The 14,513-nt window shown below is 53.6% G+C and overlaps 1 protein-coding gene across 2 annotated transcripts in view; it reads left to right on the top strand.

Annotated features, from left to right (window-relative positions):
- The first annotated feature begins 3,522 nt into the window (after positions 1–3,522).
- The window catches only part of ABR (ABR activator of RhoGEF and GTPase), a 228,738-nt gene continuing 217,747 nt past the window's right edge, over positions 3,523–14,513 (top strand). Inside the window, exon 1 of one of the 2 annotated variants that reach the window (XM_054535344.2) lies at positions 3,523–4,770. In XM_054535344.2, the coding sequence (XP_054391319.2) occupies positions 3,585–4,770 (1,186 nt within the window). In that variant the 5' untranslated portion in view covers positions 3,523–3,584. The remainder of the gene's footprint in view (positions 4,771–14,513) is intronic. The other variant, XM_054535343.2, reaches the window with a different exon arrangement.

The raw sequence follows: 14,513 nt of genomic DNA, 5'->3' as shown, positions 1-14,513 counted from the left end.
TAGCCGGGCGTGGTGGCGGGCGCCTGTAGTCCCAGCTACTGGGGAGGCTGAGGCAGGAGAATGGCGTGAACCCGGGAGGCGGAGCTTGTAGTGAGCCGAGATCTCGTCACTGCACTCCAGCCTGGACCACAGAGTGAGATTCTGTCTCAAAAAAAAAAAAAAAAAAAGGAAAAGAAAAAACAAAGAAGGAAGAGAGATATTAGTAAAATGAGTAAACACAGACTTTGGCAAGAAAGGAAATTCTTTCTTGGAGTTGACGTGTGGGAAGCAAATGTGCCCCAGTCCGGAGTGATTCAGGACAGAAGAGCCCAGCAGGAGGCAAGGAGGGGGTTCATGCATCCGTCTGTTTGTTCGTTCGTTCATTTCTTTCCTTCAACAATTATCAGTCACCTCTATACCACACTCTGCGAGAAGGTGCCGGAATACAAAAATGAAAAAAGACACAATCTCTGCACTTGAGGGGTTCTTAGAGTAGGGGAAACAAAAGGTCTCACTAGTAACTATAATAAAGTGGAGTCCAATGCGGTGCCTCATGCCCGTAATCCCAGCACAGTGGGAGGCCAGGGCAGGCCGATTGCTTGAGCCCAGGAGTTCCAGAGCAGCCTGGGCAACAGTGAGACCCCCCATCTCTGCGAAAAATACAAAAATTAGCCAGGCATGATGGCACATGCCTGTAGTTCCAGCTACTCTGCAGGCTGAGGAGGGAGGATGGCTTCCGCCCAGGGGGTCCAGGCTGCAGTGAGCAGTAATTGTGCCACTGCCCTACAGGTGGAACAACCCCAGTGGCTCATGCTGGTAATCCCAGCGCTTTGGGAGGCAGAGAGGGTGGGCTGCTTGAGCCCAGGAGTTCAAGATGAGCCTGGCAACATGAGATGATGGGGGCAACAGCAGTGACCACGACTTTGAGATGGTGGATTTGTTTTTTGTTTTTTTGGGGGATTATTATTATTATTTTTTTTGAGACAGAGTCTCTCTCTGTCACCCAGGCTGGAGCGCAATGGCGTGATCTTGGCTCACTGCAGCCTCCGCCTCTTGGATTCAAGCCATTCTCCTGCCTCAGCCTCCCTTGGGAGTAGCTGAGATTACAGGCACCCGCCACCACACCCGGCTAATTTTTGTATTTTTAGTAGAGACGGGATTTCATCATGTTGGCCAGGCTGGTCTCGAAATCCTGACCTTAGGTCATCCACCTGCCTCGGCCTCCCAAAGTGCTGGGATTTCAGGTGTGAGCCACCGCGCCCAGCCGAGATGGTGGATTTGAAATTTGCTCCATTTGCGCATGGCCCCCTGCCGGTTCAGGGACTGAGATGAGGTGGAGAAGCCGGTGCCTCTCTACAGGAAAAGAAACAAAATAAGGTGGAACAAGGGCAAACAAAGATAAAAGGCAGACATGAGATCCAATGCTGATACAAACAAGGGCGAGGAGGGGGCTGAAAAGGTTCATCAGAGGGGGAGGTCCCCAGGCAGTAGGGACTTTTGCAAGTGTGTAGGGAGAGATGAGAAGTTCCAAGGAAAAGGGTGTGAGGTCTTTGGGGCCAGCTTTGAGCTGGCAAGGCTAAATTATAGGAAGAAGGCAGAGACTAGATGTGGGAGGACTTCTGTGTCATGTCAAGGAGTCTGGACTCCACCCTGTATGTGACGGGATCCAAGAAAGGGCTTGGCGCAAACACATGGCACATTTGTGGTTAAGAAACATCTTCCTTGCTTCCTTGTAGCCTTGAGGGATGAATTAAGGGGCTGGAAAAGTGGGAGCAGGACGGCCTGTGCCCATGGCTCAGGTGAGAACCGGGTGGGTGGCAGGGGCTACGGAGAAGGTGGCTGAGTTTAGCTCCAGTCCCCAAAAGGTGCTGTGGGGAGGAAGAATTTCCAGCTGCCAAGTCAGCCTCTTAGATCAATTTCTTTTTTTTCTTTCTTTCTTTCTTTTTTTTTTTTTTGAGACGGAGTCTCACTCTTGTTGCCCAGGCTGGAGTGCAGTGGTGTGATGTTGGCTCGCTGCAACCTCCGCCTCCCAGGTTCAAGCAATTCTGTTGCCTCAGCCTCCCGAGTAGCTGGGATTACAGGCGTCTGCCACCACGCCCGGCTAATTTTTGTATTTTTGTAGAGACAGGGTTTCCCCATGTTGGCCAGGCTGGTCTCGAACTCCTCACCTCAGGTGTTCCACCCGCCTCGGCCTCCCAAAGTGCTGGGATTACAGGCGTGAGCCACCGCGCCCGGCCTCTTAGATCAATTTCTTCATGCTTAAAATGAAGGAAACGTGAATCATTGATATGGTGTCCCCTCTTTAAGAAAGCACAAGATGGTTTATCAGGGCCTCTCTTCGCAGGCAGTGGGGCCTCATCCACAACCCTGGAAAAGAACTGGAAAGCCTTGCTCAGCCAGGTGTGGAGGGCAGGGCCACGTGGGACCCCCCGTCTCCAGGCCCCCTCTCCAGCTCTCGTTTCTTTATTTCTTTTTTTTTTGAGACAGAGTTTCGCTCTTGTTGCCCAGGCTGGAGTACAATGGCGCAATCTCGGCTCACCGCAACCTCCGCCTCCCAGGTTCAAGGGATTCTCCTGCCTCAGCCTCCTGAGTAGCTGGGATTACGGGCATGTGCCACCACGCCCGGCTAATTTTGTATTTTTAGTAGAGACGGGGTTTCACCATGTTGGTCAGGCTGGTCTCGAACTCCCGACCTCAGGTGATCTGCCTGCCTCGGCCTCCCAAAGTGTTGGGATTACAGGCGTGAGCCACCGCGCCTGGCTCAGCTCCCATTTCTTGTCCTCCCCAGGGGAAGTGTCTGAGGCCGCAAAGAGGAGATGGAGTGGGGGGTCCTCGCAGACACCCACGCGGACCCTCCGCCAGGCCGCGGCCCCTGCAGCCACGGTTGGACTCAGTGCCCCAGGAGTCCAGCTTTGAGGTCCCGGGCGCCTCCAACAGAGCCGCTTGGCGCTGTCATCCTTGAGTGTTTTTCCTGGAAAAGCTTCAGTGAGAAGAGGAGAGAAGCTTACAGGGGCCAACAGAACCCCAAAGCGTTACCCCCAGATTTGGATTAAACTGCTCCGTGATCTTCGTCAAGTGAGTTTAGGGCATGATCGCGCCACTGTGCTCCAGCCTGGGCGACAGAGCGAGACCTGGCCTCAAAAAAGGAAAATCAATCAATCAATCAATCAATCAATCAATCAATCCATCCCCGCGCAGGGCGACCCCGCGGGTCCGCAGTGACACAGCCAAGCCGCCTTCAGCCCCGCACGTCTTCCCCGGGCCCGGCAGGAGGGTGTTCGGGGCCCGCGCTCGGGTGCAGGGAGCGGGGCGCGGGGCGGGCGGGGTCCGGGGCCGGCAGCGCGCGGCGGGGAAGGCTGGAGTCGAGGCCCCGCAGCTCCCGCCCTCCCCCGGCGGCTCCGCGGCCCGAGCTGGCTGTGGGATGCCCGGGGCGGGTTCTCATCCCCCAGGCGCCCGCCCCCGCCGCGAGGAGCCGCTGACGTCAGGGAGGCGAAACCCAGGAGGAGAAGAAGAAGAGGAAGAAGACGGGAAAAAGGCGCGAGGGCGGAAGCGGACACTTGATTTTTCCTCTGGTCTCTTCGGGGCCGCGGGACGGAGCTCGGGGCATGTGGGACCCCCGCGCGTTCGAGCGGCGCTGGCGGGCCGAGTTCCCCGGGGCGGAGGCGCCGGTCCCGAGGCTGGAGTCGGTGCGGGACGCGGAGCGGGAGCTGGAGCGCTGCAGACTCAACCTGGAGCGGCTGCAACAGGTGCTGGCGCGGGAGCAGCTCAAAGCCTCCCTCCTGCAGGCCGCGCTGGCCGGGGGCGGCGGCGGAGACTCCGGGGACCCCGGGCACCCCGACCCCGAGGCTGAGTCTCCCCGCGGGGACCCCGGGCGCCCCGACCCCGAGGCTGAGTCTCCCCGCGGGGACCCCGGGCGCCCCGACCCCGAGGCTGAGTCTCCCCGCGGGGACCCCGGGCGCCCCGACCCCGAGGCTGAGTCTCCCCGCGGGGACCCCGGGCGCCCCGACCCCGAGGCTGAGTCTCCCCGCGGGGACCCCGGGCGCCCCGACCCCGAGGCTGAGTCTCCCCGCGGGGACCCCGGGCGCCCGGACCCCGAGGCTGAGTCTCCCCGCGGGGACCCCGGGCGCCCCGACCCCGAGGCTGAGTCTCCCCGCGGGGACCCCGGGCGCCCGGACCCCGAGGCTGAGTCTCCCCGCGGGGACCCCGGGCGCCCCGACCCCGAGGCTGAGTCTCCCCGCGGGGACCTGCCCGCCGGGCCCGGGGCGGCCGGAGAAGCGGGCGGGGGAAGGAGCTGGGCCGACGCCGTCCACCAGCAGCTCCTGCAGCCCCAGCTGCGGTTCCGGGCCCGGGAGGACGACGCGCCCCTCGGGGACCCCCACGCGGCTCCCGGCACGGACGAGGGGGGCGACGGCAGCGACCACGACTTCGAGATGGTGGATTTCAACGAGAAGGTCGTCCTCGGCCCCTGGCTGGTGGCCCCTTGCCGGTTCGGCACCCGCGAGGAGGTGGAGAGGCCGGGGCGGGCGTGCAGCCCCCAGCGCTGGATGCACCTGATCCCCGGGGGGCGGCGGCCGCAGCGGGGGACCCGCGACCTGGAGCAGCCGGAGGCCAAGGACCGCCCGGGCTCGCCCCTCGCCGCGGGGGAGACCCCCAGGCGCGAGCACCGGCCCCCGTGGAGGCGCCAGAGGTTCCTGCGGGTGCCCGAGCGGGACTCGCCCGGCCACAGCTCGCCGGAGAGAGACAGCGACGGCAGCCGGCACAGCTCCGACCGCGAGGACGGCTTCCCCGCAGGTGGGCGCCCCTCAGACCCCCGCTCCCCGCCGCGACCCCCAGACCCCGCCAGACCCCGCCGCGCGCCCCGCACCCCGGGCTGCCGGGACCCCTTCCTGGGCGACTCCGCGGCCCCGTTTGACCTCAAGCTCGGGGCTGGGGAGCGGGCGGGAAGGAGGGCGAGCTGCGCCTGTTGACCCCAAAGCCGCTGGTGGAACTTAGACAAAAACGTGCAAAGCGACGTGAGGCTCGGGCGACTCTATGAAAATGAGCTTGTGGCGGCGGCAGGGCTGACGGAATGGGGCGTGTAGCCGGCCCGGGGGAGGAGCCTGAGCCAGGCCTCGGCCTTTGAGCCGTGACATCCCTCACCCCCTCCCTCCGCCCGACCCCGCCAGATTCCTTCGCACCACCGGATGCTGTCACCCTTCTGGCTGGCTGTCACCCCTCTGGGTGTCACCCCTCTCTGCACACACCCCAGGGGCTTCCCATTTCCCGGAAATTCCCGGTCCTTCTGAGCTCTGCTTTCCTAACCGTGGAAGGCCAAACCTTCCACTCAATTTTCTGAACTTAGTCTCCTCTTCTCCAGGCTGCTCTGTGTGTTGGGGCCACGTGCAAACTCCAGGGAAGGCTCATGGCCCTCACCAGCCCCCTCTGCGGATTCGTTTTCTTCTTAGAAGGCGGCGCCTGGCCTCTTGGCTTTCTAGGAGTCTGGGAGCAAGAGAGGAAGGGGAAAGCTTAGGCGCATCTCGTTTTCCAGCTGGCCTGGTGCCCAGAGATCATGTCTAGTCCAGCGTCTTCATTGGATAAAAGAGGAAACTGAAGCTCAGAAAGATTAAGTGCTTGTTGGGGTGAGCCGAGACCTTCACCGGGTCTACTGTCATCCGTCTCCCCTCACATCTGCTCTCTTTTCCGAGGACAGGGCCTGGTCTTAGTCGTCTTTGAATCCCCTTCTGGTGGTAGGCACGGTGCCTTCCCGCAGTCAAAGCTCAATGGTTGAATACATGATTGCCTAGAATTGAGCGTCCACCGAGCTCTTTCTAGGTCAGGGAGTGGGAATGGGGCTAAGGAGGAGAGGTCAGGTGGGGATGGGGGTGGCGTGCGAGCCCCTTGCTGTGTCTGCGAACTGTCACGGTCTCCTCAGCCACGCGGAAAGCAGCACACTGGTGGTGTCTGGTTGGGTCAAGCTGCAACCAGGAATTTAAGATGCCTTCCTGCTCAGTGAAGGAGGAAAAAAAAAAAATCATTGATGCTGGGATTGTTCCAAAATCTCCATTATTAGATTTTATCTGGATGAGTTTGCATTTGAATGAAAAACTGTCCACTTTGCTAAAAGCACATTTGGAAGGTCCATCAAGTCATCTGTTTTGATCAATTACACTTATTCATTAGCAAAGATTGGCTGTGTTTCCCATAGGCAATGCTCTTGCCGCCCATGCTGGTAACATTTTTATATGTCTCTTTAACTTAAGGGAAGAGCCTGAAGATTTCACCCTAGTGCCAAGTTCCAAATGCCCTTGGTGGAGGCTACCCAAGTGGCCCCAGATGCTTCAGAGCTGGCTCCAATCCCATCTCCCCCCAGACCCACATCCATCACCCTGCCCGGGGTGCCCAGCACACTAGACTTCCCCCAGGGAGTGATTTTTATTTCTGTGAGTCGTCGCCTGTCTCCCTTAGGACACTCTAGCACATAGGGCACCTTGATGCACGTTAGAAATCGGCGCTGCCCCTGGGAATCGCAAAAGATGCTCCCCTCTGGGTGGACCAATGATAACAAGAGTCACCTTCCTCTGGACTACAGACGTGAGCCGGGGCACGTGTCTGGCACTCATGGCTTTGGCTAGTGATACCTGGGCTAGATTTCAGGTGCCATTCCAGCCCCCTCTGCAAGGGCAAGCTCCTGTGGCAAACTGCACAGCTACGTGTTCGGGTTCTGCCTCTGTCTCCAAAGCCTCCTCCGTGAGGAAGTGAGTGAGGGAGGACCTGCACATGGTTACATGCATGCACACACATAAATGCACAGCACATGTATACACATGGTACACTGCCACATACATGCATGCACACATATACACACATCTGCACACGTATACACATGGCACACTCGCATGCACACATACATACCTGTACACGTATACACATGGCACATGGCCACATACATGCATGCACACATATACACACATATCTGCACACGTATACACATGGCACACTTGCATGCACACATACATACCTGTACACGTATACACATGGCACATGGCCACATACATGCATGCACACATATACATACCTGCACATGTATACACGGTACACTGCCACATTCATGCATGCACACACACGCCAGCACACGTACATACATGGCACACGTACATACATGGCACACGGCCACATGCATGCACACACGCACCTGCACACATATACTCATGGCACATGGCCACATACATGCATGCACACACACGCACAGTAGCACATGTATATCATGACACACTGCCACATGCATGCACATACACGCACAGCAGCACGTGTGTATCATGACACACGGCCACATACATGCATGCACACACACGCACAGCAGCACATGTGTATTGTGACACACTGCCACATACATGCATGCACACACATACACGCACAGCAGCACGTGTGTATCATGACACACTGCCACATACATGCATGCACACACATACATGCACATCAGCACGTGTATCATGACACACTGCCACATACATGCACGTACACACATACACGCACCTGCACACGTACACATGGCACACTGTCACATACATGCACACACATAAACGCACACCTGCACACGTATATATACATGTGCACAGTAACATACATGCATGCACACATTCACACCTTCACATGTACATGCATGCACACACACGCACCTGCGTATGTATATACACGTGCACAGTGCCACATAAATGCATGCACACAGTACCTGCACACCTGCAGACGTATGTACATGGCACACTGTCACATACATGCATGCACACACATGCACACCTACACGTATACACATGGCACAGTGCCACATACATGCATACACACAGACACACACCTGCAGACGTATATACATGGCACACTGCCACATACATGCATACACACACACACACCTGCAGACGTATATACATGGCACACTGCCACATACATGTGTGCACACACAGTCTAGGAGAAAGCCTTCAAGCATACAGGGAGGCATTAGAGTGGAGCGATTAAGGGAAGGGGTTTTCGCACTGTGGGTAACAGCTCATTGAAATTAGTGCAGTTGGCAACAGAAGCACCCGGGAGGTCTTCCTTGGCCACCTTTGTCCTTTGCTGCTTCATTTTTCTCTACAGCATTCCCCAAATTACCACGGTGGATGCTATAATTTTGCATGTGGGTCTTATTCACTGTTTCGCTCCAGTCAAACGCAAGCTGCAGGCGGGCAGGGGTTTTCTCTCTAAAGATGAGTGCATTGGCCACGGCGAGTATTATGCTGTTTTTGGACTCCGTTTCGATTATATGCGGATGCGTATGTGTACACTGGGAGCTGATGTAGAATGTATTTCTTGCTGTGAGATGAACAAAAAGGTTTGAAAACACGGAATGAAACCATGTTTCTGAAGCTAGACTGCCTGTGTGACATTGGGAGGTTATTTGACTTTTCTGAGCCTGAGTCTCCTTATCTGTAAAATGACCCTAATAAGCACCTCTTCTCTCCTACTGTTGATATGAGAAATAAATGGATCATATTTCTAAAGCTTTTTGGATAGGTCCTGGCACGTAGTAAGCACCCATAAGTGTTAATTAACCACTACTACAGGTTATTTTTCTTTGAGTTGTTTCTTTTTTCTTTTTCTTTTTTGTTGAGACAGAGTCCCGCTCTGTCACCTGGACTGGAGTGCAGTGGCGTCATCTCGGGTCACTGCAACCTCTGCCTCCTGGGTTCAAGTGATTCTCCTGCCTCAGCCTCCTGAGTAGCTGGGATGACAAGAGTGTGCCACTACGCCTGGCTAATTTTTGTATTTTAGATGAGATGGGGTTTCACCATATTGGCCGGGCTGGTCTTGAACTCCTGACCTCAGGTGATCCGCCAGCCTCGGCCTCCCAAAGTGCTGGGATTATAGGCCTGAGCCACCGTGCCCGGCCGAGTTGCTTCCTCAGAGCTTCCCACTCCCCAGTCATTCTGGATCGCAGATGGTTTGGTTTTCTGTGATGCAATGTGGCTGGTACAATGGCTCACACCTGTAATTCCAGCACTTTGGGAGGCTGAGGTGGGAGGACTGCTTGAGCCTGGGAATTTGAGACCAGCCTGGGCAATACAGTGAGACCCCATTTCTTTCTTTTTTTTTTTTTTTTTGAGATGCAGTCTCACGCTGTTGCCTAGGCTGGAGTGCAGTGGTGCCATCTGGGCTCCCTGCAAGCTCCGCCTTCCGGGTTCATGCCATTCTCCTGCCTCAGCCTCCTGAGTAGCTGGGATTACAGGCGCCCGCCACCACGCCTGTCTAATTTTTTTATTTTTAGTAGCGATGGGGTTTCACCGTGTTAGCCAGGATGGTCTCGATCTCCTGACCTTGTGATCTGCCCGCCTCAGCCTCCCAAAGTGCTGGGATTACAGGCGTGAGCCACCATGCCCAGCGAGATCCCGTTTCTAAGAAAAAAAAAATCAGTCAGATGTGGTGGTGTGAACCTATAGTCCCAGCTACTCAGGAGGCTGAAGTGGGAGGATCACTTGAACCCAGGAGGTCGAGGCTTCAGTGAGCTATGATTGTGCCACTGCACTCCAGCCTGGGCGACAGAGCGAGTCCCTGTCTCTAAAAAATATAAATGAATAGGATATGTGTTTCCCCCTCCCAGCAAGGCTGTGACTCTTTCTAGAACCTTTCAGGCAGCAGGGCAGGCCTCAAGGCAGAGGTCATCTTGGCTCATGAGTCTGTCTTTGCTGGATTGGCCTCCACCAGCAATCACACTCGTTATCTGCATTCAGAGGTCCTTCAGGTCAGGTTTTATTGGGCAATCCAGGCTTTGCCTTAGTCTCAGGATTTCAGAGAGAGAACACGTGAGGCCTCACCTACAGAGGCCCAGAAGCAGAGGTGAAAAGGGCCTCCTTTGAAAGGGGCCATTTCCTTTTAGATGAGGGGCAGATTCCTAAGCCAAAACACATTTCGGCTTTTTTGTCCACGCACGATAGCAACTTCAAAGTGTAAATAAGTTAGTCTGCCAATTCGCTTAGTATCTTCCTTTTAGCACCTTGTAGCCTTGCTCAGTACCAGAAAAGACAAACACCAGGCGGTGTTGGTGTGGTGAGGAGTTGGGGGACGGGCAGAGCCAGGATCAGCTGTGTTGGGTGGTGTGTACTGTGAATCAGGCCTGCCTCTCCCCAGGTGTGAGACCACCAGCCAGCCACTGACCCTTCCAAGCCTCCATCTCTACCTGTCAGATGGGAATAACAAACATCACTAACCCTGAGGGCTTACTTTTGCCAGCTCCTGTTCTGAGCACTTCCTACGCTTTAATTCATTGATTCCACACAGCACCTTCAGGAGATAGGCACTGATAGGGTTTGGCTCTGTGTCCCCACCCAAATCTCATCTCAAATTGTCATCCCCACGTGTCGAGGGAGGCGACTGGATCACGGGGGCGGTTTCCCCAGGCTGTTGTCCTGATCACGAGGGGAGTTCTCATGAGATCTGGTGGTTTAAAAGCATTTGGAAGTTCTCCCACAGGCTTGCTCGCTCTCCTGCCGCCTTGTGAAGAAGGTGGTTGCTTTTCCTTTGCCTTCCGCCGTGATTGTAAGTTTCCTGAGGCCTCCCGGGCCATGTGGAACTGTGAGTCAATTAAACCTCTTTCCTTTATAAATTACCCAGTCTCGGGTAGTTCTTTACAGCAGTGTGAACACAGACGAACACAGGTGCTGTTATTATTTCCATTTTCCATGAGAATCACGAGGCCTGGAGAACTTCAATAACCCTGCTCATGGTCACCCAGCTTATAAGTAGCCCTTAGGATGTGAACCCAGGCAATCTGGCTTCCAGGTCCATGCTTTCGTACACCAAGCTGTACTGCCTCAGATATTAATACTTCCCTCTCAGGATAGTTATGAAGATTAAATGTAAGAGAATAATTAAAGAGTTTAGCAGAACACCTGGTGTAGAGTGACCACGGAGGGTATTCGTGTCTGTGTGTGTGTGTGTGTGTGTGTGTTGTTATTGTTTTTTTTGTTTGTTTGTTTGAGATGGAGTCTTCTGAGTAGCTGAGATTACAGGTGCCCGCCACCAAGCTCGGCTAATTTTATTATTTTATTTATTTTTTTGAGATGGAGTATGGCTCTTGTCACCCAGGCTGGTGTGTAATGGCAAGATCTTGGCTCACTGCAACCTCCGCCTCCTGAGTTCAAGCAATTCTCCATCCTCGGCCCTGCAAGTAGCTGGGATTACAGGTACCCGCCACCACGCCTGGTTACTTTTTGTATTTTTAGTAGAGACAGGGTTTCGCCATGTTGTCCAGGCTGTTCTTGAACTGCTGACCTCAGGGGATCTGCCCAACTCAGCCTCCCAAAGTGCTGGGATTACAGGTGTGAGCCACTGTGCCTGGCCTATTTTATTTTATTTTATTTAAGACAGGGTCTCACTCTGTTGCCCAGGCCGGAGTCTAGTGGCATGAACACGGCTCACTGCAGCCTCCACCTCCTAGGCTCAAGCGATCCTCCCACCTCAGCCTCCCACGTAGCTGGAACTACAGGCGTGCACCACCACGCCTGGCTAATTTTTAATTTTTTTGTAGAGACGGGGTCTCACTATGTTGCCCAGGCTCGTCTAGAACTCCTGGGCTCAAGCGATCCTCTCACCTCAGCCTCCAAAAGGGCTGAGATTAACAGATATGAGCCACCATACCTGGCCCTGAGACTTTTTATTTTTAATCTTTATGGGAAATGAATTTCCTACTAGGTAGTCATGTTACCTGTAACCTGATTCATCTGTAACCTGATGGGTTTTCTGCCCTTCCCATCGGTGACTAATGAGATTGTTGCTCCAGGAAGAATTCCTTGTGTTCAGTGGATGTCTGAGTAACTTAACTTGAAGGATTGAATTTTCAGCCTTAGCTGTGATAGAGTAATTTTTTCCCATCCCTATTGTGAAGAGATATTAAGAAGCCATTTGAGGCCGGGCGCGGTGGCTCATGCACGCCTGTAATCCCAGCACTTTGGGAGGCCGAGGTGGGTGGATCACTTGAGGTCAGGAGTTCGAGACCAGCCTGGCCAACATGGTGAAACCCCGTCTCTACTAAAAATACAAAAATTATCCAGGCAGAGTGGCACATACCTGTAATCCCAGCTACTTGGGAGGCTGAGGCAGGACAATTGCTTGAACCCGGGAGGCAGAGGTTGCAGTGAGCCGAGATCGCGACTCTGCACTCCAGCTTGGTGACAGGGTGAAACCCCGTCCCCCCAAAAAAAAAAAAAAATGATGGGATCCTGGATGGTGCTGTTACCGTCGTTACTCTTCCTCAATGGTGTCTTTATTGTTGCTGTTATAAGTCCAGGAATTTTCAGCTGGCTAAACCAGGCCACTGCTTATATTTGAATCTCTCCAGGTAATAAAGTTTCCCAAGCTTCTTTGTTTGCCTCTTTCTCTCCTTTTTTACTTACCCCTGTCCCTACTCCAGAGGTGTTTTGCGTCTTCAGAGGAAGACAACCGTTCCAGGTGCCCTGGGGTCCCTGATGCTTCCCCGTCAAGCCCTGTCTCTCTTGGCGTCTGCAAAGCCACCATCTGGCTTCTTATATTCTGTTTCCTACGCAGATCCTTTCCGCCATTGCTCATTCCATCCAGCGTCTTTTCCTGTGCCCTTTCTGGCATTTGAGGTGCCCTTCCATCTTGACTTCCCCAAACCAGTCCCCAAACCAACCCTTCCTTTAAGGGCTGATTTTCCGTGGAACCTGGGATTGGTTGATAGGGGTTTGCTGTATATGACAAAACTAAAAAACAGTAGCTTAAACAAGATAGAGGCTTATTTATCTCACAAGTAACAGAATTCCAGCGGCCAGCAGCCCGGGCGAGAGTATGGTGACTCCATGATCATCAGGAATGCAGGCTTTTCAGTCTTTCTGCTTCTCTGTCCTCAAGCTCGCCTCCTGGTCTGAAATAGCTGCTGGAGATCCAGCCATCACATTCACGTTTCAGGCAGGAATTAGAAGAATGGGAAGAGGAGCGTAAGAGTGAGTGGTGGCTGTTGGTCTGCCTTTTAAGGCACTTTCCTGGGAACCTCTCTTGACAGTTTCTGTTTTTATCTCCTTAGCCACCTCGAGCTATAAGAGAGGTTGGGAAATGTAGTATTTTATCTGGGCGTATGGCCACCTCAAGTAAAATAGGGGCTCTGTTACAAGGAAAAATAGAAGAATTGATATTGTGTAGGCAGCTAGCAGCCTCTGGCACAGCCTTTTCCAACAACTCCAACCCATCTTGCGGCTCTTAGAGTGGGCCCCACACGGCACAATTGTCTTATTATTATGCCATCTATTAATTTATTGACTCAGTAAACAAATAACAACAGACCCACTGCCCTGTGCAAGGCACTACCCTTTTACATGTTTACTATGAAGCGTTGCTCTCAAACTAAGTGGTTAGCTGACTCCTTGAAAGCAGGGACCGTCGTTTAGACCCCTTTTCTCTCTCACAACAATATCTTTCACAAGGCTGGGCTCATGGCCAGCACTCGATAAATTCCTGGTTGATTTTAGAATAGTCATGAATGAGAAGCTCAGTGAAATAAATACATTCCCTGCCTTGGTTTACTGTGCTGGAAAATGCTGGTTGTGTAAGGTTTGTTTTTAGCTTGTTCTGGTTTTGAGGAACCCACTGCAAGGAGGGTGGGGAGTGGGTCGCCTCTAAACATCAGGGCTGTGTTGTAGTCACAGAAACTTGTCCAGGTGTTGGGGCAGATTTGGCTGTTTTGGAAACCGGGCTCTGTATACCATACTAGAATCATAAGCAGAAATCTCCGTGACCACCTGACTTTGTACTACCGCTCTGTGTAGCTGTATTTACACCATGTGAGTCTCTCCTGTTATTTCTGCACCACGTAGCAGCAGAGTAAATCTGCAGTCTTTCCGCAGCGATCCTGTTCCTGTCTTCCCATTCGATGCTCGCTACAGTTGGCCTGAGATAATACTGTCTGAGGGGAGGCTGCCTGGACCTCACGTTGCATTTTTCAACTGCTGAGAAAAATGATTACTTTAAATTTTTTTTTTTTTTGAGACAGAGTCTCGCTCTGTCGCCCAGGCTGGAGTGTAGTGGCGTGATCTCGGCTCACTGCAAGCTCTCCCTCTGGGGTTCACGCCATTCTCCTGCCTCAGCCTCCCGAGTAGCTGGGACTACAGGTGCCTGCCACCACGCCTGGCTAATTTTTTTGTATTTTTAGTAGAGATGGGGTTTCACCGTGTTAGCCAGGGTGGTCTCGATCTCCTGACCTTGTGATCCACCTGCCTTGGCCTCCCAAAGTGCTGGGATTACAGGCGTGAGCCACCGTGCCCGGCTACTTTAAAATTTTTATTGACACAGAGCTAGGAAGGAACTAGAGTATCTTTAGCACCTACTCTCTGCAAAGCACTAGATTAAGTGCTTTACCTACGCTGTCATGTTTAATTTTCGGAACAGCCTCCTATTGTGCAGATGGGGAGACTGAGGCTCTGACTGGTTCACCAGCAAGCCCAAGATCTCTTAGTGCTAAGTGGTGGGGTTATTCTTTCTTCAGTTTTAAAAATTAATTATTTTATTTTATTTTATTT

The sequence above is a fragment of the Pongo abelii genome, chromosome 19, assembly GCF_028885655.2.
Source record: "Pongo abelii isolate AG06213 chromosome 19, NHGRI_mPonAbe1-v2.0_pri, whole genome shotgun sequence".
NCBI classification, from domain to species: domain Eukaryota; kingdom Metazoa; phylum Chordata; class Mammalia; order Primates; family Hominidae; genus Pongo; species Pongo abelii.
Note: the sequence above shows the minus strand (reverse complement) of the source record. Positions and strands in the feature narration are given on the sequence as shown.